We start from the raw sequence: 25,105 nt of genomic DNA, 5'->3' as shown, positions 1-25,105 counted from the left end.
TTTTTGCAAAATAGACCTACTACGATGTACTTAATTTTTAAACGACTTCAGGAAAACTTAATAGTAGGTTATCAATTCAACGTATATGTTTTTGGTAAAAACCAAATTGTTCTACATATTGTTCGAACTGTTCATTTTTTTTCAACGGAAAACTTGAGCATTTTGTATTTGGACACAAACGAAAACAGTCCAGACGTGCACAACGTTCACTTTCGAATAGTGTTGGTATAGTAAAAAAATATGGAAAAGGTCTAGTGGTGCTACTTATGTTATCATCATCACCATCAATGGTGATACAGCCCCTTGTGGGTCTTAGGCAGGTCAAGTATATTTCGCCATGGGCATCTATTTCGTGTCTCTTGCGTCCTAATTCGAACTCATAGTTTCGAGGTCCTTAACAGGTCCATCCCACGAACGCAGTTTCGGTCGATCGGGTTTTCTCTTGCCACCAGGTTGTGAGTTTTGTACAAACCTTGGGGTTCTGTCGTCTGCCATTCGCTGCACATGTCCAAACCACTTAAGCCTGTTGCATTTTATGAATTGGACGATGTTGGCGTCAAGGATGTTGTTGCTAATTTTACCTGTATTTGTAAACGAAGGTTTGAGATATGGGCACACAATATCACAGTTTGAATGAAAACTTACTTTGACCTCAGTTGGTCAATCGCTACAAATCTTGTACGCCTTTTAAATTATTTGCGCAGAATGTCTTACAGGTTATGAAAATATGGGATTTGGCGGCCGATATCTTTAAAACTGATAGAGACTCTTTTCTGTGTATGTTGTACTCAACATAAACATTGTTTTCTTGGTAATAGAATTCGGGACACATTAAGTTGACTAGTTGTGCTATTGTTTTTATTATAAACAAAGTTAATGATAAAATCTTTATTTTAGAATTGCGTTAAGGGACATATCTAGTATAACGTCAATACAACGATTGTGATTTAGATTTAGGATACGTATTAGAATATAATCTACCAGAAAATATATTGCGCATCTTTTTTAATCATGTAGAAATATTAAAGATCGAAACATACAAACACCATTTTTGGCACTTGTACCTGCAATACTGATCAAGTAAATATTAAAATAAATACGAAATAGCATTTTCTATTTGTGAAAGTTTGTGCTAGAATGAGTTGGGATAATACAGTGGAATATACTAGGAGAAGTTAGTTAAAAAACGGAAGGAAAAAATTTAATCCAACTAGTTATACCTAACTAGACTAGTTGTATGAAAAACGAAACCTAATTTCCTACATTTTTATTGCTGTAATGTTATCGGGGTGACCTTAGCTATTAACGAGGAGCCATAAAACGATTTTTAGAAACAAAATAACGTCACACCTTTAAAAGACTTTTATTTTTTCCTTTTTACGTTTGGGAATCTATTTACTGACCCACGTGGCAAGATGCTAAAGTCACCCAAGAGGTGACTGGGTGGATATGGATAAATGGTACTTTTAACGAAAGAAAAGCAACTCCTGCAACTCCTTCACAACTTGGTTTATAAAGGCACTTCATTTATATTCATTTCATTGTGATCCGGAAAGTGATCGATGCAAAGTTAGAGTTTGAATTTTAGCAATATCTTATATTACCTTAAGGCCAGAGGATTCCCAGGATCTGTCTTAGGTACCGGTTAGCAAGTTGCGTGGCTTTTGCGGCTTTCTCCGTTTTGCATCCATAGAGCAAAACAGTCTTAGAAAAGAAATTAGATAAGAAAGTTATTAGTTTACACTCCACGTGTGAGTGTTTTGCGATATGGGGCGTAAAAGGTGCTTCTAACTTTGGCTATTCCGGAAGAGATATTCTCATTTGCTTCACTCGCTTAATGAATATCGAGCTGAGTATCAGAGCCTTTTGTTTTCTATCTTCAGTACGAATTTCCTGGGGTTTCCTAGCTGCTTTGCTCTTCAAGACGTTCAGTTTGCATATCTTCGGGACTTTGACTAAGTAAACATTAGTCACCTGCGTAATCAAGGTTATCAAGCTGGTCGGTTAACTTCCACTTGACACCACGTCTTTTACCATCGCAAACCTTATGCATTACACTATTTAAAACGATTAGAAACAGCACGGATGAGAGAAGACAACCCTGCCTAAAGCCCGCCTACTCCACAATTACTTCGGAACACCCCAAGGAAATTTGACCGCCCTAAACACTTCTGGCGACGCTCAGTTGTGGTCGAGGTACCAGCCATTAAGTACGCGCGATAGCGAATCATTGTGGACACCCTGCCCACCTGGGGGAACATATGTCAAGAAAGTCAATATTATTCCATTTCAATTTCATGGCTCCACTACATTGTGCAATAAGTGTTACTGATGATCCAATTAACATTGACATTTGAACCTGCTAAACAAATGCATGTATTACATTATACTCATTACTTCTATGAGTAATAAAAGTCAAACACGTGAGACTTATCTATCTTTAGCATTCATATTATGTTTGTTATTTAAGCGGAAGAGAAACAGCAGAAGATTACTACCATTACATGTATCTAAAAATAATTTTCCGTAATTTTCAATCTCAATCAAGTTAATTTCAAAACGAAAACTATTAATGTCATTCATTTAATTCCAGTGAAGTAGTCACGTTAGGGACTAAGGGGTTTCGTTTTAACAGTAATTATTATTTAATCTCGTCACAGAATAGAAATGAGTAATCAAAGAAAATGTCCCTTTCGGCAATATGGGTTGTATTTTTTCAAATCACATTTAAAGAAGAAAAATCATGAATAGATGAATAGTATTAGATAAGGTTTTCCAATAACAGTTCTTCCGAAGTTATTGTAAATAATTAAATGGATGACTCAAATACGACTCGAGACTCGATGAGATTAGCCGCCTATGATTTGTATTAATTACCTGTGGTTTTCATTGTTCGTTTAAATAAAAAATAAAGAATATCAATGTGAGGAAAACCAACACAACGAGGAAAATAATATGTTTTGCGGTATTATAAACGAAAATGTTTAGTCACCATAAGAATTAAGCAAAAGTCCCGTGCTTACGTAATTAAGTATTATCTATAAATATAAAAATGAATCGCCGTTCGATTACTTAACTGATATACTTAATGTCTGAACCGATTTGGTTACTTATGAAATATTTGTATAAGTTTATATTCTATACAAAAAAAAAATCTAATTTTGCAATAAAAATTGTTCCTAGCTGGGATATATTTGACGTCATTCGTCTTATTAGAAATAAAATATAGTCACTTGGTTGTCATATATTTAAAGTTGCCTTCAGAAATTTGTGTTTCATAGCAGGTCCAATCTCTTTCGTCTGTTTTGAAAGTTTCCTATTAGGTTTTGACAAAAATATATACGAAGTTCATCGGGTCTTCTAGTATAAAATAAAATAGCTATTGCGCGTGCGATTATTTTCGCGTGAATAGAAGAAATACTAGTTTAAAAGCTTCATACACGGCGCGACAGGTATCTACTTTCTTATATGAAGGCTGAATCATTTTGCCTATTTATGAAAACTGCAAATCGAATTAAAAAACACTTGAAAATTTTTCACACGACAACACACAAGTAAGTGAGCAATAACAATAAAGTGTTGAAAATAGTTTCCTGGTTGTTTATGAGTATTTTTATATTAGATTAGATTATTTATATTCTTTATTTAAACACAATGATGGCATAGCCGCACCCTCAATGAATTATAGCAATCCATTTTTTAACTTCATATACAGAACATAATACTTCAAGTATCTAGTAATTAAATGAATTTGTTTGTAAGTAAATTTAATTCTACTTTATTGGAGCTCTAGTCGAAGACTTTTCCAGCCATCGAAGTGGTGCGGATGAAACCTGAAATTATCATTTGGCTTTTTCTTCCAGACGACTGCGGAGTTAGGCTTCTTGCCATATGCTATGCTCTTACTTTATTGAGTATGTGTGAAGTACTAAGCTGCGCAGACACGACAACAGGAGCTCTCTTGGCGGTGGATGAAGAAACCTGAGTCTTTGAAGGGTTACATTTAACAACTTCGCTTAGTATAAAGACGTAAAACAAAATTAAAATGCTTGTTTTAATGTATAACTTAATAAATAGTGTAAATACGCTTTGTATATCATCTGTAGGTACAATGTGAGTACATAATACATATAATTTTTCTCTCGCGTTGCTTGGCTTTACTTTATCGGCCGATGTCAGTTTGGGCATTTCATTCACTCTAAGGCCTACACCGGAACAGCTTCTTAATCTTTATCAAGTTCAAGCTCGTTTGTGTGTGGAGTGTTGCAGTCATCTCTGAGCCGGTGTTGCTAAATGTTATCTGGGTGCCTTGGATGCTATTGAGAGGAGGCCTATAATTTATAGACGACGATTCACTCATCGAATCTAAACTCTTAAGACAACCTAGATAGACAACCTGATTCCGTAATCCCCTTCAAACAACGCTCGTCCAGAAGCATGCTGGAGTTACCCCCTTCGTCTTCTCTAGACTGTTTAACATGGGTTCAAGTTTCACCTATGACTCACTTAACATCAGGTAAGAATGTGGCCAAACGTCTGTCCAGTGTTCAAAAAAAATAAATATACTAACAACAATTGTATTTAATTTTAATAGTTGTAGTTACTAGTTAGCCACTTGTAGAGTAGAAAGCCGGCAACTTATGCCAGTAATAGGATATCTTTAGCGCTTTAGTATTGAATCACTGATAGTACAATAATCTGCAATCATAAATAAATATTCATACGTATTAAGGCCTCAAGGTTCACACTTGATCCGCTATGGAAACCTTCGAAAGTGATTCACTTTTTAAACATGACAAGAATTATAATTATCATTTTATATACATACAATAACAGGTACATTTTAAGATATTTTCCTAATCAACTAATGCAGACAACACATTATTAATTTGTATTTAAACATATTTATTAAGTAATTTCGCTGAGAAAAACACAGATTATTAAAGTTTCCTTTAAATACACTTTCATTAATCGCGAGAAAAGATACTAAAATACAGAGGTAGAAAAAATTATCTATGAATCAACTAACCATATTGGTCTATGATTTATGGTATCGCCATTAGAGTCTGTTTATTCTATTGTGGTGTAACCTAGAAAATTTTCATTATTCATTCTAAGAATTCGGTGAAAGTAACCTAGGTCGACTTTTTCTACTGAAATTTATAGTTTTATTAATTTATATAAGTCTTGACAGCGGCTGCGCTTGCATCAATGGATACCAAAATTATTTAACATATTAGCTATAGCTATAGCTATAAAGTCAACGATTTTAACAGATTTTAAATGAAGTTTTTATTTTTTTTATATATCATGTTTCCCAAATACTGCAAAATCCATAGAGCGAAAACTGAATTTCATATGAAGGGTATATACCTATGTCCTATAGTATTACTTATACTTATATTTCAAATCATGTGGCCTAGCGAAATCATGTATTGTGCTTAATTGTTTTCTAAAAGCATAATTTAGAAAAGTCGTTAGTATCTATTTTAGATTACACACGTACGTACTTGCAATACATATTTTAGTGCATTGTTAAGTTAGTTAGATTTTTCGAAGAAATATGTAAATTTATTTCATAAGGCCGGCATCGTACTTGCAAGCAATTCAGCTTCTGGCAATGTGAGTGTCCATTGGCGGCGGTATCACTTAACATCAGATGAGCCTCCTGCCCGTTTGCCTCCTATTACATTTAAAAAATCTCTCATTTTATATACAAACTTAAATATGCATATATGTATTTCATTACTATCAAAGTTTATTCATTAGACAGAATGTAGCCAGCCTAGTTGACTAGACCTTGAGCCTAGATTTCACATTGCCAAATTTTTATTTTAATGAAAACCAAAAATAATATGCCGCTTTGATCAGTGTCGGAAACTCGGTTTCCTGTGATGTCATCGCAATACCATATAATTTGTCAGATAGGGTGACCCTACTTTAAATATTTTCAAAATAATTCATTAAACACTTATTAAAAATGAATATATGTGAACAAACATATTTTTTAAATTCATTTGGGAGCCTCAATAGAAGGTATAAGTAATCATGAACATTACTTAATGAGGCTTAATAGCCTCGATATTTTTTAAGATATGATTCGTAGTAATATTAGCAATTAGTTGAAACAAACTTTCACTCTCCTCAATATGTTATATTCATATTTCAATAAACAACTGTGGTCTATTTGGTTAAATATATATAATGTTGCTTGATGCATTTTGAACTCAATATTAACTTACCAATATCAGCTGAGCGTAAATTTGTATGAAAATGAAAACCTCAGATATTTTGTTTGCGTGAAACATAACATCAGCGTCAATACTGTCATACATCAGTGTCAAAACTGTCATACATCAGTCACAACCACTTTTAGCTGTTGACGTAATTTTTGTTTAGTGTTTACGTCGCGGTAGGTGATCGGAGTTTGGACTTTGATCTTTTTTTATTAAAAAAGGTTTTATCTTGTGAACATAATTTAACATTTAGATACTTCCGTTGTATTGATTTCATTTCCACATAGTCTAGAACAAGAAAATGGTGTTCCAATTAGCAAGATCTTTCGTGTTATGCACACCGGCAAAAGTAGCGCCAGGTAACAACAACTCTAGCTTAATTAATCACTAGGGGTGCCTGTATTAATCGAATGGTATAAATAAGCTTAATAAAACATACACGTGTGACTTAAAAGCATACATAGAACCTGTATAAACAAAAGTATAGCTTATGACGCTTGTTCTTCACCGGTAATAACTTAGATACTGAATAACAAACCGATTTTGTAACAATAACTAGCTTAATTTATCTGTTTTAGTCTAACTTTTTTTTATAACACCAGAATTTTCTCATTTCCAGGTGCTTTATCAAGATTATATTCAACAGAAGTTCCACAGTTTGAGACATTAGCTGTGTCAGTGCCTAAGAAGAATGTTTTCCATGTAGAAATGAACAGGCCTAAACAACTTAATACATTTTCTATGACAATGTGGAAGTATGTATAATATTATTAACCATGACTTACAATTACATTTATACACCTCAGGACTATTAAGTATGTACGTTTACATGCATTCATCTAAATAAGAGTCATGCTAATAAGATATACTTTATAGTTAAACACAGCCTTACAGTAGTGATTACTTTGCCACATTTTCAGCATTATTCATATATTGATAATCAAACAGAGAAAATTACTCACTTACAGGGCTGTATATGCCTATAATATTTACAAGTTCATCACATTTTTACTGCTTTTTTATTACTGGCAACTAATTAAAAAGAAAAAAACAACATCTTAAAAATGAGTTCTGACCTTATTTTTTTCTTTGTATGGACCCTGAGCATATTGACTTACTTTAATAGGCTTGGATGTATCTAGTGGAAAGAATATAGTTATAAACCTGTATGTAAAGGGGTTTTTTTATTAGTTCTTTGCTATACTTAAATTTCATATGTTATCATGTGACTGTCTTCTGTTATAAACTTTAATTATTTGATTTTTACAGGGAGTTAGATGATTGCTTTTCATCTTTGAGTGATAATTCTGAATGCAGAGTAATTGTTCTATCAGGAAGAGGAAAACACTTTACTGGTGGTGAGTGAAACGTTTCTGTTAAGCAATGCAAAATCTCTTAAAGCATTGAGGGTAAATATTCAGAAGCAAAGTGTGCCCCGAGTTTTGAATAGCCTTTATATTGTATGATTTTTTAATCTACAATAAATTGACTTCTTTTTTAGGTATTGATTTCAAGAGTTTTCTAGAAGAAGGAACTAAATTAGATGATATAGAAGATGTTGGCAGACGAGCGCGAGCATTTGAGAAATTTATTACCAAATGTCAGGTAACTATTATTACATCAACTTTACATATAAAAAGAAATAATCTCGAAGAAACCTGTTTAAGAATAAACGCCGGCTGTTTCCGCACTTACTATATAATTAAAATTGAAAATATGTTTTGTAGGATGGTATATCAGCCCTCGAAAACTGTGTGAAGCCTGTTTTATCGGTTGTGCACAGTGCTTGCGTCGGCGCAGGAGTGGACCTGATCACAGCAGCTGATATGAGGTAAGAACAATCAAATTTCTAGCAGCTTTAAAGATTTTTATATGACATAATTTTTAACTGCTATTGATTATCTATGCCTACCAACTCATCTTTTTTATTTTGCCGGGCTATATGATTCCACGGGTATGCGCCTCATTACTAAGCGTCTAAGGCCATAAATGAGATTTTTTTTATATAGATTTCACTGAGACATTGGATATTAAATTAGGCTGATTTATTTACAAGGATGTAGTATACTGTAACTGGTCTTATTGGACACTTATAAATCTCTTAATAAGAAGACACTGTTCAAGTGTTGCTTTTTTTGAAGATTTTATGGTCTTTTATATTTATATGTCACTTGTTACTCAAATGTTTCACTTATTTCTTTAAACGATTCCCACAGCATTTTTCACCTATTAATATAATGAGTATAACTACTGACTATAACGCTCTTTGTGTTTGAGTAAATCACACATGTGGCCCGTGGCGACGGGACGTATCACCGACTTCCATTATTTTCAGCCAATACTAATCTATGAAAAATAGACCTTTGGTTTCTATTTGTTCCACTTAACGGACGTAACTAACATTGACAGATATTGTACTGAAGACTCATGGTTTCAAGTGAAAGAAGTGGATATTGGTCTAGCGGCTGATGTGGGCACTCTACAACGATTGCCTAAGGTATATTTTTTTTAAATTTTAACAAGTTAAACGTAACTCACTGCAAAGTGTAGAGACTAGACTTGCGAGACGCGGAACCCCTCGTATATGAGTATTGGCAATATTGGAAAAGTGGCCCAGTTCTCCATCGAGTTCCTTAACAAAAGAAAAACTAAACAAGTTTGCAAAACATGTAAACATTATTAGGTCTCGCACCACAAGGTTTGTATATTATAGTAATAATAATAAAAAAAAATGTAATACCATACATTCAACACAGTGAAGTATGTGTATGATCCAAAAATGAAACCTAACGTTAAATCTGGCAAACGGGAGTCAGTTCTTACTTAAATCAAGCTTCAGGAGGTGTTCTTCTATGTGAAGTTTGATTTTAGCCAGCTCTTAAGACGCTTCTGTGACTTGTGATACCAATTAGATTTGGTTGGGCAACAGCATCTCTGTAGGACTACCAATCATAAACAAGCAACTGTTAGCCTACCTTTTATGAAGCGAAGGGCGACTCCTCCTCCTTGACCAATTAAAAACAAACGAAATGCCCCAAAGTGTTTTTCGCTCTACATTTTCACCAGTTCGTTTTCCAGTTTGTATATCTCTCTTTTAATAAGAGTTTATTTGCATAGAAAAAGACGACTTTAAAATCAAAGGACAGATTATGATTTTATGTATTAGAGGTTAATTATGGGAGATGATCATAAAATAATATTTTATATAAATATGTTTTGTTTACTTAATTTAATAACCCCTAATTCTAATGTTAATTTCTCATAAAACTATATTAAATGTAGTGATACGAGTTTTGAATATATTGTCTATTAACAAAGTCATAATTATTTGTATCGGCTCAATTTCATTCATATTTTTATAGGTTTAATCTGCTCTGACACTTAATGTTTTTGTCACAAAACAATTCTGTTCCGTCAACGTACAGTTGTAAATAGAGTAAAAATCTTTCATGGCTTTTTGAACTCTAATATCTAATTATTTTATTATAAACGTTTCAGGTAGTTGGCAACACTTCCACAGTACGTGAACTTATTTTCACAGCAAGGAAAGTGATGTCCAAAGAGGCGCTTGAGTTGGGGCTCGTCAGTAGAATATACCCTAATCAAGAGACGTGAGTCATTAGTTTTATAATAATTTATTTGTTACTACATTTTCAAAATAATAGAATTTAATATGATATTGGCGCAGTTTCTTTGATAATTTTCAAACCATATAGGTCATAAATGTCGTAAATTTTATTATACACGGTTTCCTTACGATATTTGCATTCTCTGTGAACAAAGTCTTAAATGCGCGAAATATTCTTCAGTTTCTAAGTTACGAATGATCGTTATACTTCATATTTATAAAATGTTCTTCTGGAAAAATACTTTCTTTTTATACTAAGATCACTTCGTTTCATAATTAACTTATTTAGTAGTAGTTTTTATATAGTATCCAGGGACCAGGCGTTACTGAGTATAAAACTTCAGTTTTTTTTTAGTATGGCTTAAATAAACTAAAAAGTACAAAAAACACAAAAAGCACTAAGTGGACTAACCTAGATGAAAGGCTACACGACCGTAGAAATTTCATTAAATTCCTTAAAAACGAACTTAAGTTTCAAAAAAATGCAATCATTACTATAAAAGAAACGAAAACTATATAACAAATTGATGGGAAAATGTTTTTATACCTTATACAATTAATATGTTATTTAATGCATTTTTTATGAATTATTATAATATGTTGAACATACTATCTTTGATTTTAATATTTATTTACTTAAATTTCAGAGCAATCAAGGAAGTATTAGAAATTGCTGATTCCATCGCCAAGAAGAGTCCCATCGCTATACAGAACTCAAAGATCAACCTAGTCTACTCACAGAGCAGACCTAATAAGGATGGATTATATCATATTGTAAATATTTATTTATACTTAATTGCAGAAGAATTTAGAAACACAATATATCACTTGTCCTGTGGAACAAAGTAAAAGCATTTTTTTTTTTAAATTTCAGTTATAGTACATAACCTAAGGAAGTCAAAATATACAAAATATTAATACTAGTAATTGTTCTATATATTATAAACTTACTAAAATGACAATTAGATATAAAAAAAAAAGATGAAAACATCTTTATTAAAAATGTATATAATCCATATATTACATCCAGTGCCACTTAAAGTTCCGTGACCCGCCAGCCGGGATCATAGCTTCTTTATTTAATAGGAGCTTATTGTTGCGCTGAGATAAAACCTAGGACGTACTCAACTTGCTATAACCACCAAACCAAAAATAATTATCCAAAATTATCTATATAATTGTGATATAATCAAGAAATGAACAGTAGTTCAAAACAATTAACTAGATAGTCAATATTGACTGGGAACATACAGTTAAATTTATGTAAATAAAGTAATGAAGTTGTAACATATAATGTAATTAAAATATGTATTAATAAACACTTCATTAACTTGCATCACAAATATACGCAATAGTAGGTTTATTTTTCAGACAAGAATTGCATCAAAATATACTATGAATTCAAAGATATGGCGTTATATTTATGAGCTTTCAAGGAACTTGATAAGGCGCGCGTTTTTTAATTGCCCCGCTAGATGGCGCCTATTTAAAACATCACATGACCTAGCTTTTAAGTCCGAACTAAATCGAAACTTTTCAAGTAACCAATAAATACTTTAAAAAACATCATTGTATTTCCAGAACCTGATCAACCAAGCTGGTTTACAAAGTGAAGACCCGAAGAGAGGCGCTATGGCCGCTGTTACCAAATCTGTTCCGGAATATGAAAATTTGTAATGTTTATATTTATCCCATTACCATAGTGAAATGTTTAATCATTGTTGCCCTTGATGGGAAATCTTCTTTACTTACATATATAAATGTAAAAAATCATTGTTTTATATTTTTAAGTTGTAATAGTTAATAATTGTTTTGAACGTGAATAAATTAAATAAATCCTGCCTTTAGAATATGAACATATATATTTTAGTAGTTATTAAGGACAAATGTTTTATTATACTTATACATTTTATAAATCAAGTTCAACAAGAACAATACAATAAATATATAATTTTATTTTGTGTTTTCTTAACAAAGTATTAAACTAAGCATAACGTAATAGAGTTTTTATATACGTATTGCAATAATTGTCTACTAAGATCTGTTGTATCGTATTTAAGTGTTGGAAAAAAAATTGCATAATCGACGCTACAAACTCAAAATTGTTCAATCGAATTCTCTGACGTCATACTAAACCTACGTCACTATTTTAACAAAGAAAATCAGGTAACCTACATTAAAGAGGCTTGCATTTCATGACCTGCCCGAATATAGAGCGTCTATTTATAGAACCAAGTGCTAGGGCCCCTGCCTCATGCAACTGACCCCAAATTGGGCCACACTGCAATGATTTGACCTATTTATTTTTCAATGGTGCGCTGTATGAACGGAGGGGCCCGTTGCAAACCGTTTCATTCAGTAACCCTCGAAGCCTCGGATGCGATCTGACCTACTTTACGTTCGCGTTCTATACCGGTGTAAAATACGTTTCCGGGATCTTTGAGATAAAAATTTGCAATATTTTATCACGAAAACAATTGTAGAGAAACCTTTACTGTCTAAAGATAATTCGTTTTAACATAACTCCTATAATCCTCGTGTAGTATCGAATTATTCAAATAATTTTAAAAAACCGCGGTTCAGTGAACTTAGGTCAAGTAACTACGTCATTGGCTAAACTCTAGAATACTGCGCTCTGATTGGTAGATATTGCAGGCGTGTTCGAAACAACCAATAGCTTCGCGTCCCTTGAGATATTGCACGATTCCCGCGCCACCTGTCGCACAAGCACGCTGATTTCATTGAAAACCCGCCCGGACTGTCATCGACGCACGCGTATTGAGGCCCAACAAAGGGCCGAAATATTACTCGTTCACAAGTAAATCTGATGTATTTATGTCATAAAAATGGTGAAATCTGTGAAGTGGCGAGTAGAAATTAGGATATTCGACGTGTCGAATCATGACCGAGGCATCTGAGAAGTGAGTTTTGCTTGTAATATCCAATTTATCATGTTCTATGTCGCGCCCTGCAGAATAGGCAGGGCCCTTGCCCGGCCATTTTTGGCCCTTAAACTTGTCCATTGATAATAATTTCCCCGATAGAACCTCTATATTACTATAACAAAGCTATCTAACCCGAGAAAAAACCTACAACAATATAAAATTAATTTGAAACATAGAAGACCGCCGCCCTTATATGACCCTGTACAGCTATAATCAATGAGTGTTATTTCATTCATTGTAAAGTACATGAAGCTTTCGGGGTCATCCTAAGCCAGCTCGAATGAAGCTGTTTCTGAATGAACTGGTCTTTATGCGAATTGCAATTTAAGTGATTGAATACATATAAATTTATTTTTTCCGCGAAATTATAGCACACAGTGTCAAGATAAGTGTAGGAGCTTACGAATTGTGACGTTTACATATTTTTTTTTATATAGAATATTATTAAAATTACATTTATCTCACATAAAAAATTTAATTAATTACGACAATAGTTTTTTTTGATGACACAATTTATAAACATAATCAAGAACAAGCAATATGGCATATATTTTTTTGTGTTTATTTCAATTCATGTCATCATTAATTATCTGGTTATCAGTATATATAAATAAACTTCTACAATGATAAATTATTATTCTTGACTACAGACAACTAGATAATTATTGAATATGGTAGACAGGAAGTGTCAAATTGTCTCAGCACTTGACCGTTTGTGAACTATGAACCAACAGCCGACTATGCAGATAGGTATTGTTTAAAATTCTCAAATTATATATATATATTTTTATGAAAAAACACAAAACAGCCAAATTTTTAATTAAAGTATTCATCAATATATAACTTTTATTGTATTGTTCTCTGGGTTATAAAGTAAATAATACAATAATAACTAAACATAGTATATTAATTTAAATTTTAACACTCATCTAAACCACATTAATAACTAAAATTATGATTACTGAATATTAGTATAAGAGTATATACATTACTACACATACCTATCTCCAGGTTAGCCTTCTTGTTTTTTATTCCTAGTGAAACAATAATTGTGTTAGGTTACTAGACATAGAACTAAAATAGACCTAATAAACACTTTAAAATCTGTGATGTGTTCTATATCCAAAAATGGATCTATCAATTTGCCCATGAGTTATGTGTATCTTATGTAATGAAAAAGAAATACATGAAAAAACATCTCCATTATCTAAACTTGATTTTTTGAATGAAACAAACAGAAGCTTAGTTAAAAACATTTACTATATAATTATGAGAGGTATAAAGTTTCAAATTGCTTTATAAGAAAAAAAATCTTAAAAGGATATTACTAAAGAATATACAGTGGTTTAAGTTTGTTATATTAGTATGAATTGACATTTGAGTTTTATTACTTTTATGAGACAAACAAGTAGGTTATTAGAATTATGTGATAACTGCTGTCCATGGACACCTGCATGATGGCAAGTGCTCCTAGTTATTTTGTTGACTATATTTTAATAGCTTTGTTAACCAAGTACGTTGCAGTATTATATTGCCTAACAATTCCTGATGCGCTTGAGCTTTCGCATCTCAATTTTACCTATAGAAAGACAAATTAATATGAAAAGTAACACTTCTTATAATAGGACGGGACGTCACCGTTTCCATATTACGTCGAATATACGTTAAATACAGATTTGGTTTTTCTCTCATTCTGTGTGCTGAGAATTCGCGGCCTAATTTTTATAATTTGGTCCTATTCGGGAGTAAAGTTAAAAGTATAGACATTACCGCATACATGTTTAAGTCAAATCAGATCTTGTGCACGAGAAATATCGGTATGATTTCAAAGAAATCCAAATTTTAACGTTTAGTCCTGCATGAAAACATTTGATAATGTCAGAATATTAATGATAAAAGATTGTTGATGATGGTACTATACGTTTCAGTGTGTGTGTGGTGCGTGTTCGTGCGCAAGTAATGTGTCGCGACGAGGGCACTGGCGGATGGGTGGCGCTCAGTGGCGGCGGCCTCGCCGATGTCATGGTGGGTCGCCGCTCGGGACACTTCGTTACTGGTAAAATACATTTTAATGTGACAGAAATACATTTCGAATTTGCCAGCACATAATTCGTATTGTAAGCTCTTGATCGTGAAACACCAGTTGTCGAGGTGATGCGCATTACCTTTGTAATTATTTTTCTCATAGAAGGGACTTAGAAGACGCTTAGAAGGTACAATAAAGCCGCCAGTTGTCGTCCATTTTAATGAATTATTTTAATTGTACTGTATTTCTGTATCACTCCCACGAAGGGTTAATTAATAAATAAATAGTTTTATAAATTTAAAACACATTTTAAAGGTCTATTATTTATAGGCTGATGATGAATAATGCATGGGTTCTATATTTAAAATATGCTACAAATCATAGAATTATTATAATAGAAATATACTCATATATATTGACTGACAGGCATAGACGATGCGGCCTTCGAGAGCAGCAGCGACGCTCCAACGCCAATGTTGCCATATGAGTATTACATTCACGGGAAACGAATCAGCGACAATACGGTGAGATTTCTATGTTAACAATTATCAACAAAACGTAATTCGTACATTTATTTCCAGTCGTGTGCGTAAATAATTTTTAAAAGCAGTGTTCAGTAATTGATTTTTCTCTTAACCATTGCAATTAAGATTGAGAGGATAATGACATGGCTTACTTTGAAAAAATCTCTACCTGTGTTTAGTATATAATTACTTGCATATAGAAGGAAACTGGTTAAGGCAACAGAGGCTAATACTGAAATATGTATATTAACAAGTAGATTCCTAAATCACAAGGCTAGTACTTAATAATAATTAAGCCTCATTCCTTGAAACATTCATACAAGATACACCCACTTTTATACTAATTATTTTTACCAACACTTATAATATCCAATAATAAAAAGTATACCGCGGAACTGAATAATACAAGAATAATAATACCATAAAATATGACAGGCATATTTGCTCAACTGTTGTTTTAATGTTGCCTACTATTAGAATACCAACAAATAGAAAATTATACCAAACTATCTTCCTTTCAGTCCTATCTATATGTCATTCAAATTGTTGACGATAGTAATAAAGCCAGTTTTAAGCCATTCTTTAAGCTCTTCATAAACACATCTCAGACATACAACGTAGTCTTTAAGTCTACGGAATATCCCGTGTATGTTTAAAAAGGCCAACTTTAGAATCGTTCCAATTGATTAATAATGGCTGACCTCACCGTCCGTTTATACCGCGTGGGCCGTACACCAAATTAACGTTACATAAGTCATGACTAACTCAAAATGTATAGATTAAAAAATGTTCCCTTGTTTAGCATTATTTATAGCCAAACTGTTGTTGCCCACTCTAAGGGTCACTCAAGGTGTTTGACCAGTGTATTGCTTGTCGGAAGTACCTTTTTTGGTCTCTGACGTACGTCTTTGATTCGGTCTGTCGGTCAATATATACAAATTTATGTATTATCTGCGCTCCGAGGAATCAAATTCGATTAGCGAAACAGCTTAGCCACTGAGCTCAGTAGTAATTGTGAATATGTATATTATTTTTATGTATTTTACATGTTACAGGACATATATATATATATTTCTTATTTTTGTTTTATAATTGTGTAAGTTTACATTTGTAATTTTTTTTTTAATTTTTTCACTTTACCCCTTAGTATTTTGCCTGGTAGAGAGCGTTTGTTAGCGATAAGGCCGCCCGTTGCCTCCTTATAGTTATGTTATCTGTATATGTACCAAACATGTAATACAACAAAGTGCTAATAAAAAAATCAATTAAAAACTGTAATATATAGTCTGTTATGCTCATTACAAACTTATACACGCCTAGTACATCCAACATAATTCAAACTCAACAAAAAATACGAATTAGTATTGTAATATATTTTTAAAAATTCCAGGTGGTCCTCGAATGCACGATACAGAAAGACTTTCAATACCACAAAGTGATGCCAACATTCCATCACTGGCTCACTGAAGAGAAACGTTTCGGCCTCACCTTTCAAACGGCGGCCGATGCGAGGGCCTTCGACAAAGGCGTACGAACCGCACTAGAAGAATTGTTAGACGGTAAGATGCTAATTGGATCATTTCAGAGGCAATTTAAATAACCTATATTTGATCAAAATCAAAGACTTACAGAAGAGTATTATTATTATATTATATTAGTACTTTCGTATGTCAAATCACGTTTCTTTTCCTTTAAAATCTCCAGAAGAACTCTCCTTAAAAGATGTGACTTTTCGGTCATCTCTTCCTTTTTCGGAATTCAATCAGTACCTGCGCAATAAAGCTATGAAACTCACTTCCCATTCAATTACTATACTATATATCTTTTCTCAAATCTCTTTTTAAGAAATATTTTTCTGAAATTATCTTGATTTGGGATTCTTGGTGAGGGCTACCTGTGGTCCTCCTAGTTATTTTTTTTTTCATAGACAAAAATAAATGTTTATCGTTACAAAAATACAAATATTTTTTCTTCTTCTTTATAATGTGAACAACGAAGTGAATAAATGTGTAAATATGAAAATACGAATGTCAAAGTTACGACACTGGTTAAATTATATCTAATGGTTTTCTAAACTTTTAATTTAATTTCGTTTAACTATAATATACAAGTTAATGCAATGTATCTCTTAATAAAATACTTATTTTAATTTATTTTGGTTCTTTGAAATTACTCCATATTACCAGAGTATCGTGTATAGATTAAAAATGTTTAATAAGCTTAGACGTGAACTAATTTATCTAATGTGCTTTCTTTTGCTTCCCTTCTACCGTATACTGGATTCCTACACGGTGAGTTATACATACATTCATAAATTTCAGATTACCATGACATAGTGGAAAACTGTCACCTGACATATGTCAGCTGTCATATGACATATTTTGATAGGCACAAAAATTCGTCAGATATGGTTGAGACGGTTAAGTGTATTTACAGAAGAATTTATATGCTTTTTTTCCCATTGGCTGCTAGGTTTTAATTTTCAATTAAATTTTATCTGCTAATATAAATAATGTGTGTGTCTCCATTTCAGGTCTGGGCGGCTCGTGGCCATCACACTATTCTTACAAACAACGAAATCTAGAACGAAAAGATGATGACGAAGAAAATAATATATTTGAGGTAGGTCTTTTTAATAAAGCAAAGAAAAAACATGTTTATAATATTTTTTTATTCTACCTTTCCAAGTAGTAATAATAAAATGTACGGTTTGTAAGTGTTTTTATTTTCAATTTCAGTGTCTGAATCTTCCAACGGACTCGCGTTCCAGCTCTGAAAACTCTACAGCCAGTCGTGTTCGACGAAATGACGATCTACAAACACCTATTCTATCAGCCATTACTCTTCCAAGACACCCTTTATCAGGTAACATGAGGACGAAATTGGAATGTTGTTAATTGTTAACAATTTTTTTTTGGTATTGAAATGTTATGTACGTCTCCAGACCAAAACGGTTCGAGGCGAAAACGCTGTACATGCTCGATTTCACTAGTACAGCTGACTCAAGATTTTTTAAATATAACCGAAAGTTTATGAACATTTCTTACATTTTTCTTTTATTACATAGCTAGTATCATTTTAAAGTACATTATTTATAAAGTTATAAAGGGTTAATAACTAACAAAATTTATAGTTTTATTTTCATTGTAGCCTTCCTAGCCAAATCCCATCAAAAATATATGTATACCATTTTTAAATTTTGAATTTTCCTACATTTCATTTCAGAATCTCTGAAACAATACGAGTCTCAATTCGCTGAAAAAGTCGTTGATGAGAACTCGGAAAGATGCCCCTACGTACAACTTTCTGCCGTGAGTATTATTTACAAAATATAACCAAGAAATATATATTGTTAACTGTGAACAAAATTAATTACATAAGTAAAAAGCAAATGTCACCCAAGTAATGTAATTAGTTGTTTTTAAATGTAAAACTTATTCCCCTATTAGGTTCACGAGTATACGTATCCGCAAGTGGGATCTGGTGGTATTATTAGTTCCGAGAAGTCGTCGCCAAACACCAAGCCGGCATTGATGAAGAGAGATTCTGGTAATAATCTACTCAAATTATTTCCATATGAAAAATACTAGAATAATATGAAAAAGTAAAATTTCAAAAAATACAATAATATATGAAAAGTGTTAGAATTAAAAATTGTGCTATGTTATTCAAATTTAATCAAAATTACGTTCCCTAATATTACTTTAAATGCCAATTGATGTCAAAAGGTGTATTATCGTTGGTATGAAATTATATTTTTAATTATAAGAATATACAAAATCAGTTTGACTTGATTTTTACAAAGAAATAGAACATGAATAACTCAATTACAATAGAGGTTATACATTTTGGTAATAAATGCTAAACTGATTTATTTTAGAAATGTGTTCTTTTTTCAGGGTCTATAAAGAAATGCACTTACAGCGGACCCCCACCTTTGCCTGATAAGAAACCTGCTGAGCCGTTTCAAGCTAGACTTAAGTGCAGGTAAATTTATAGATATTGCCTGGTGTTTATAAATAATAATTGAGAGAATAACCCTACTTACTACATGGAGAACACATTTCTGCGGTTTCTATTAATGCTCTAATGAGTGACTTTTTGTATGATGCAAACATTTGACGGTATGGATTTTAAAGACTACCGCTTACTTTACTATTTTAGTTATTATGTTATGATTTTGCGACTATTTGTATATTTTACTTTATGCAATAATTATAAGTGATATATGAGATGTCATACATACATTCGCCTATTTAACTAGTGTGGCCATAAATACTGTTACAACTTTTTAACTATTTTGAAAAAAACGTTCCGGACTTTATAAGGAATGAAGACTGGCCCTCATCTAGCCCAGACCTCAACCCTTTAGACTTTAAATTATGCTCAATTTTAGAGTACATGGCCTGCTCATAATGACACTGCGACATTGAGTGACTTAAAAAATCTTCGAAAAGAGGCGAAATTTCCCTTCGAAACAGTGCGTAAATCCATAGATTCGTTGCCAAATGAATAAAGGCTTGTATAAAAGCCAAAAGTGGCCATTTTTATTTGTTTGTGAGACTAATAAATATGTAGGTATACATTTTAATAATAATACATTGATTCATTAAAAAAAATGCATTTTAATTTGTACCAGAACTTATGGCTGGACTTGGTATAGTTAGACTACTATTCCTGATCTTTCAAAATTATAAATAATTCAATATTACATTTGAATATTACAATTACTAATTCAAGTTTTTTTATGAACAAAAAGCTTCATTCAGTATATAATAAATTTCAGGCACTGTCACGAGTGGTATCTTGAGAGCGCGAATAGAAACGGAGCGTGTGAATACGCCCCCGATTGCTTCAAAACGTGCGTCAATCGCGTCAGCTGTATACAATGTGCTCAGGTAAAACTATTGTTAAGATACAGAGAAGAGTAAATGGCAGCTTTAAGCTAACTTAACAGCTTAATTTCCACCATGTCAGTTATAAGGAAATGCCAATGAAAAGAAAAAATATATTTAAAAAACCATTTGTGTGTACTTATGTACACGTGTTAGAAGTTATACGTTTAAGTACTTTCGCCTCATTCTACGTTTGTAGATAAAACGACACTAACAATAGAAAAAAGGTATTTGATACATTTAGTTTTATTATAACGCAATATTTACTTAAATACAGTTTATTTAAATATCACAAAAAACATATTTCTACATAATTAAAGAGTTTTTATATTAAAGTGTTGACTAAGCTAACTTCAGGGTGTCGGTTTTTTGTGACGCTGTGTAAAAATGTACTCTCATCATTTTCCCCTAACGCGCCAAAAGAAGTATAACTTAAACCGACTTCGATTACCTTTAAATTAAAAAAGAATGCGTCTATCTCACGACCTATTGAACTGATTTTGAAACATAGCCTTTTCCCTAAGTTGAAATATACCAGAATCATCTCGCATTGACTTATTTGTATACAAACAAACACAAATACGACATTTAGTACACATAAGCTTTGGAGAATCATATGTAAATATTAAGAAGCGTTCAAGTATTACGTAACGAAATTTTTGGAGGTCCTCTTGTAAAACGTTACGATGCGGGGCGACGATTAAATTACTTGTTATTGTTAATATTATTTTCCACTTTCTAGTACTTTACACCACATAATACTAAGATTTAGGTATAAAGAGTCACTGGGGCTCGTCGCGAAACGTTTTACTATTGGGTACAGAAACCTTTTTGAAGTATCTCCAAACGCTCCCTTATATAATTCTCAAATATGAATATGGTTTAATTGACAATTGAAAAAGGTATTGCCTATTACCAGATCGATAACAGCACATACATACATAATACAAATCTACTTGAAAACTACTTTTCAGTGCATGCTGTACCACTGTATGTCGGATTCAGAAGGTGACTTCGCGATGCATCCCTGCGCCTGCACTGGACCAGACGAAAACTGCGCTAAAAGGTTATTTATACCAGTAATCGTTTATAAATTACTTATCAAATGCATTTATTTCTATTGTAAGCTTTTCAGCCGTTCCCTGATTATTTGTGAACATTTGTAAGTTGTACATAACCAGCAGCTAATAAAGCATGGTTTCACATGCTTAGGATACTTGTTTTTGAAACATATAGAAGTCTCACAATGTTAATAAAAATATTTAATTACACATGGTTATATGATATAAAATTAACTTCTGATAAATACCAATTAGATCCCGACTTGATCAATTGAAAAATAAAATTATTTTTGGATCTTGCCCTACTGTAGTTGTTATTAAATTCCTTTTTTAAATTTAGTTTATAATGTAATAGAGTAAAATAATATTGTTCAAGATATTTTGTTCCATCTTAGACCAATGTTAGGATAAAAAACAACTGAGTCTATTTCAGATGGATTGGCATTACTCTTCTAAGTCTTGTGGTACCTTGTCTATGGTGTTATTTGCCGCTGCGTTGCGTACACAAAGCAGCCAGGTCTGCACGGATATCTGGAGGGGCCCACGCCCCAATGAGAAAATAGCATATATCATATATCGTAACAAGTGAAATGTGAAGTTAATAAGTGCAGTGTTAAATCAAGTTGTGGTGTTCAAGCATTGGTCGAGTGAAATGATCTATAACTACAATCATCTAAGTTGCTAGTGAAACTAGTGTTTGTTTTAAAGCAATAGTGTTAACAGTGTTTAAACCGAGATCTCAGTTGGCCGGTACTGGCCTAGTCCAAACTTGGCCAAGGTGAGCCAAAAATAGCGGTTCAAGTTTTATATATATATTCGGTGGGCAATGACCGAGTGCGATGGGACTTCAGTGCAAAAGACTTTAAAGCTATGTTAGATTCAAAAGCGAGGAAAAAATTTACACCATTCAATTGATTGATGTGTTTGAGACAAGTTGTAAGGGGTCTCTGTTTTGTCTTCGTAAAATAAAGTTTATGCCAGAGGTTAATGTAATAAATTAGACATACCAAGGAAATGTGAAATAAATGTATGGATTTCTGAAATCAACTTAGTTTTAAAACAATGAAATATTGAGTGATAAAAATCACTTGCAACGACTATATTGTTTATTTACATACAATCAATATTTACAAAACGTTTTGAACAAAGATGTATGTATAAAAACGTATTTAAAATCATGTTTTGAAATTGTTCCTAATTTTCTGAATTGAATTAAATAGGGATGTAATATTTCCGTTACTTATACGGTAAATGATATTTTTCGTATTTTTACCTATCCACATAAAGTATTTACAAGTACCTGCGATTATCGTAAAAGAAAATGTCTATACATAAGGAGTATTCATATATCTTATCCAATAGTATTTTAGTTTTAGACGAATACTTAAATGTTATAATTATATTATAGCCGTTTCCATGACAAAATATGAAACATGACAAAAATTTGATATTTCTGAGTACTTTTTACTCAAACAACTTCATACTCGAATTTTTTTCTAATTAAATGTTGAATTATAAGTACTTGATATAGTGGTGACAAAAAATAATGTTGCCAGTAAAGCTTTCATAAGATAATTTTAATAATACTTCTGTTTGCATATAGATTGAATTATTACTTTCCAAGAAAGAATTTTAATTAAGGGTCTTCCACAATGCAGTTACTTTTTTTATTAGACATGCACAATTATTTTTATTACATGTGTTGCTTTGTTAATGCATTTTAAATGGCTTTAAATTTGATCTGGTTGTTGTAAGTTCAGCATATTTTTGAAAACTGTTTTAACAATACGTTGGTTATATGGATGTTATCTTTTGCTTCTTCTATTTATAATACTGGCCATTTGACCAAAATTGCTGTGCTTTGGATGTAATGTTGGCCAATATTGACCAATACTTGGTTTGGTGATACAATTTCGATCAAATGTGTCGGCAAGCGTTATATTTGTATAAAGTCATGCTATCTCCTTCTAAGTGATTACTTTAAATGAGATATCATGATTTTCCTTAGTAATGTAATTAATGTTGAAATGTTATCATAATTCAACATATCTTCCCAACCTGTTTTGTGTTACAAACATCACATTTTATTGTTAGTATTTTTTTACTAATAGTAGGCAGTTAGTTAGTAAAATCTGCTATATTTTTGTCTTGATTCGGAGAAAAAGGTACAAAACTTTTTATTATAGAAATACGGGTAGATCGTTACCTAGCATTTTATCTTTTTGCTTCAAATATTTTTGAATATTAAAACGTAATGTCACTGGCAAGAAATTTAGATATAATATTTAATGTTATAACAATTAAATGTTAAGGATTATTAATCATTATTATTATATAATCTCTAATCTGATCTAGTCTTCAATTTGAAGTGTCAACAGTATTTTTTAAATTCCTTTTAATTCAGTTAAAAATCGACCAAATGATTTTTCTAATGGTACAAAATAAGTTCAGGTGAGGTTGGATGTTTATGCTTGTCTACATAAAAACATAAAAAAATGTGTAAATATTATATACATATTTAATGTGTAAATATAAAAATATGAAAACCAATGTGTTTTGCGAGAGTGGGCTCACTCGTGAATTACCGCGGATTTCGTATTTCGATTCGCCGCCATAATTTTATTATGACAGCGATGACAGGACCGAATCTTGTTGCCATATGAAAGTGAATATTGCCTATGGTCGCCAGCTTATATTTCCAACCGTTACAACCTAAACTTTTTTTCGTCCATTTTCATTTAATTATTAGTAAGTAATATAAATTCGTAAATAATCTAACTTATGTAAGGAAAATGTATTTTAAATGTTTTTTAATTAACAATACATATTATATCCTACATCAGTTTCGAATCTTAAAAAATTTAGATATATAAAGAGACTTTAATTTGTAGAGTAAGTATAAATTATGTGTGTTTAGTGTCTATATGAATAAATGTCAGATTAATAATGTAAACCAAAGTTTGTCTGATGTGTGGACCCTTACAGGGTTAAAAATGTATGATATCATACAAAATATTGAATAAATAATCATTCAAATAACGGCTTTTATTATAAAAATCTCTGAATGATATGCTGAATTGTCATTATTACTTATCAGGTGACTGCTTTATGAAATAAACGAACTATATTAACTTTTTTGACACAATTTACTCTCGGATAAAGATTGAAAGGGTGAGTGTTCAGCAGTCATCTGTGTTGTTTGGTTTTTTCAAGTCAAAACTTGTTTTGTATTTTTCAACGAAAGTTTTGTACATAGTAATTTTGAGTTGAATACTCTTTCGGATGGTTGATGGTTGACGCACGTGTCAGTGAGATTTTAGTTTTTTTTCCGGTGTTTCTGTGATTTTCCAAAGCTAAAATAGTTGTTATTGTTCTATCTTCACAAAACTAACCCTATTGGTGCTGGTAAAGTATAAAATTTAAACTTATATAGTTGCTGAAGTTCCAGTAAAATGGATCCTGACCCCGAACCTCCCGACCCGGGAACCTTTTCTACGTCTCGCAAACGACAAGGAGAGGAGAGAAATATGCCTTCCTTTAAAAAAACAATTACGGATCCCACTTAGGCGAACCCGTCTGTTCAAGACCTATATGTCCACCCCTCCTTTTCCGATGGCCCTCGATCGTACTCTAAGGATGATAAAGGTCCATTCATTGTCCAAGTTTCCCGGGAAGTAGAGGACCCATCTTCTGGAGCCTCGTTACGTGCTATTACATTCGGTCAGTTTTATGCATAAGCACAAAATTAGTTCTGTCATACACGGTGGTGTAAAAAATGTAGGCCGTAATA

At 32.3% G+C, this 25,105-nt stretch overlaps 2 protein-coding genes and 1 long non-coding RNA gene across 3 annotated transcripts; 2 read left to right on the top strand and 1 right to left on the bottom strand.

Annotated features, from left to right (window-relative positions):
* The first annotated feature begins 6,387 nt into the window (after positions 1-6,387).
* Positions 6,388-11,725, top strand: LOC123720015 (delta(3,5)-Delta(2,4)-dienoyl-CoA isomerase, mitochondrial). Its single transcript, XM_045676418.1, has 9 exons — positions 6,388-6,595; positions 6,856-6,991; positions 7,506-7,594; positions 7,738-7,841; positions 7,964-8,067; positions 8,646-8,733; positions 9,735-9,847; positions 10,512-10,638; positions 11,446-11,725. Exons 1-9 carry the CDS (start codon positions 6,538-6,540, stop codon positions 11,539-11,541), a joined length of 915 nt encoding a protein of 304 aa, XP_045532374.1. The 5' UTR covers positions 6,388-6,537; the 3' UTR covers positions 11,542-11,725.
* Positions 11,726-12,623: 898 nt separating this feature from the next.
* On the top strand, positions 12,624-24,345 carry LOC123720380 (sprouty-related, EVH1 domain-containing protein 1). The gene is made up of 12 exons (XM_045676966.1): positions 12,624-12,785; positions 14,738-14,865; positions 15,262-15,359; positions 16,750-16,918; positions 17,893-17,981; positions 18,098-18,224; positions 18,585-18,670; positions 18,809-18,908; positions 19,259-19,346; positions 20,146-20,257; positions 21,229-21,320; positions 21,749-24,345. Exons 1-12 carry the CDS (start codon positions 12,766-12,768, stop codon positions 21,876-21,878), a joined length of 1,239 nt encoding a protein of 412 aa, XP_045532922.1. The 5' UTR covers positions 12,624-12,765; the 3' UTR covers positions 21,879-24,345.
* On the bottom strand, positions 14,051-15,166 carry LOC123720381. Its single transcript, XR_006756053.1, has 2 exons — positions 14,975-15,166; positions 14,051-14,862 (listed from the first exon to the last, which is right to left on the bottom strand). It is a non-coding gene; the product is annotated as an uncharacterized LOC123720381 (long non-coding RNA).
* Positions 24,346-25,105: the final 760 nt, after the last annotated feature.

The sequence above is a fragment of the Pieris brassicae genome, chromosome 2, assembly GCF_905147105.1.
Source record: "Pieris brassicae chromosome 2, ilPieBrab1.1, whole genome shotgun sequence".
NCBI classification, from domain to species: domain Eukaryota; kingdom Metazoa; phylum Arthropoda; class Insecta; order Lepidoptera; family Pieridae; genus Pieris; species Pieris brassicae.
This window is presented reverse-complemented; position numbering and strand designations above follow the sequence as displayed.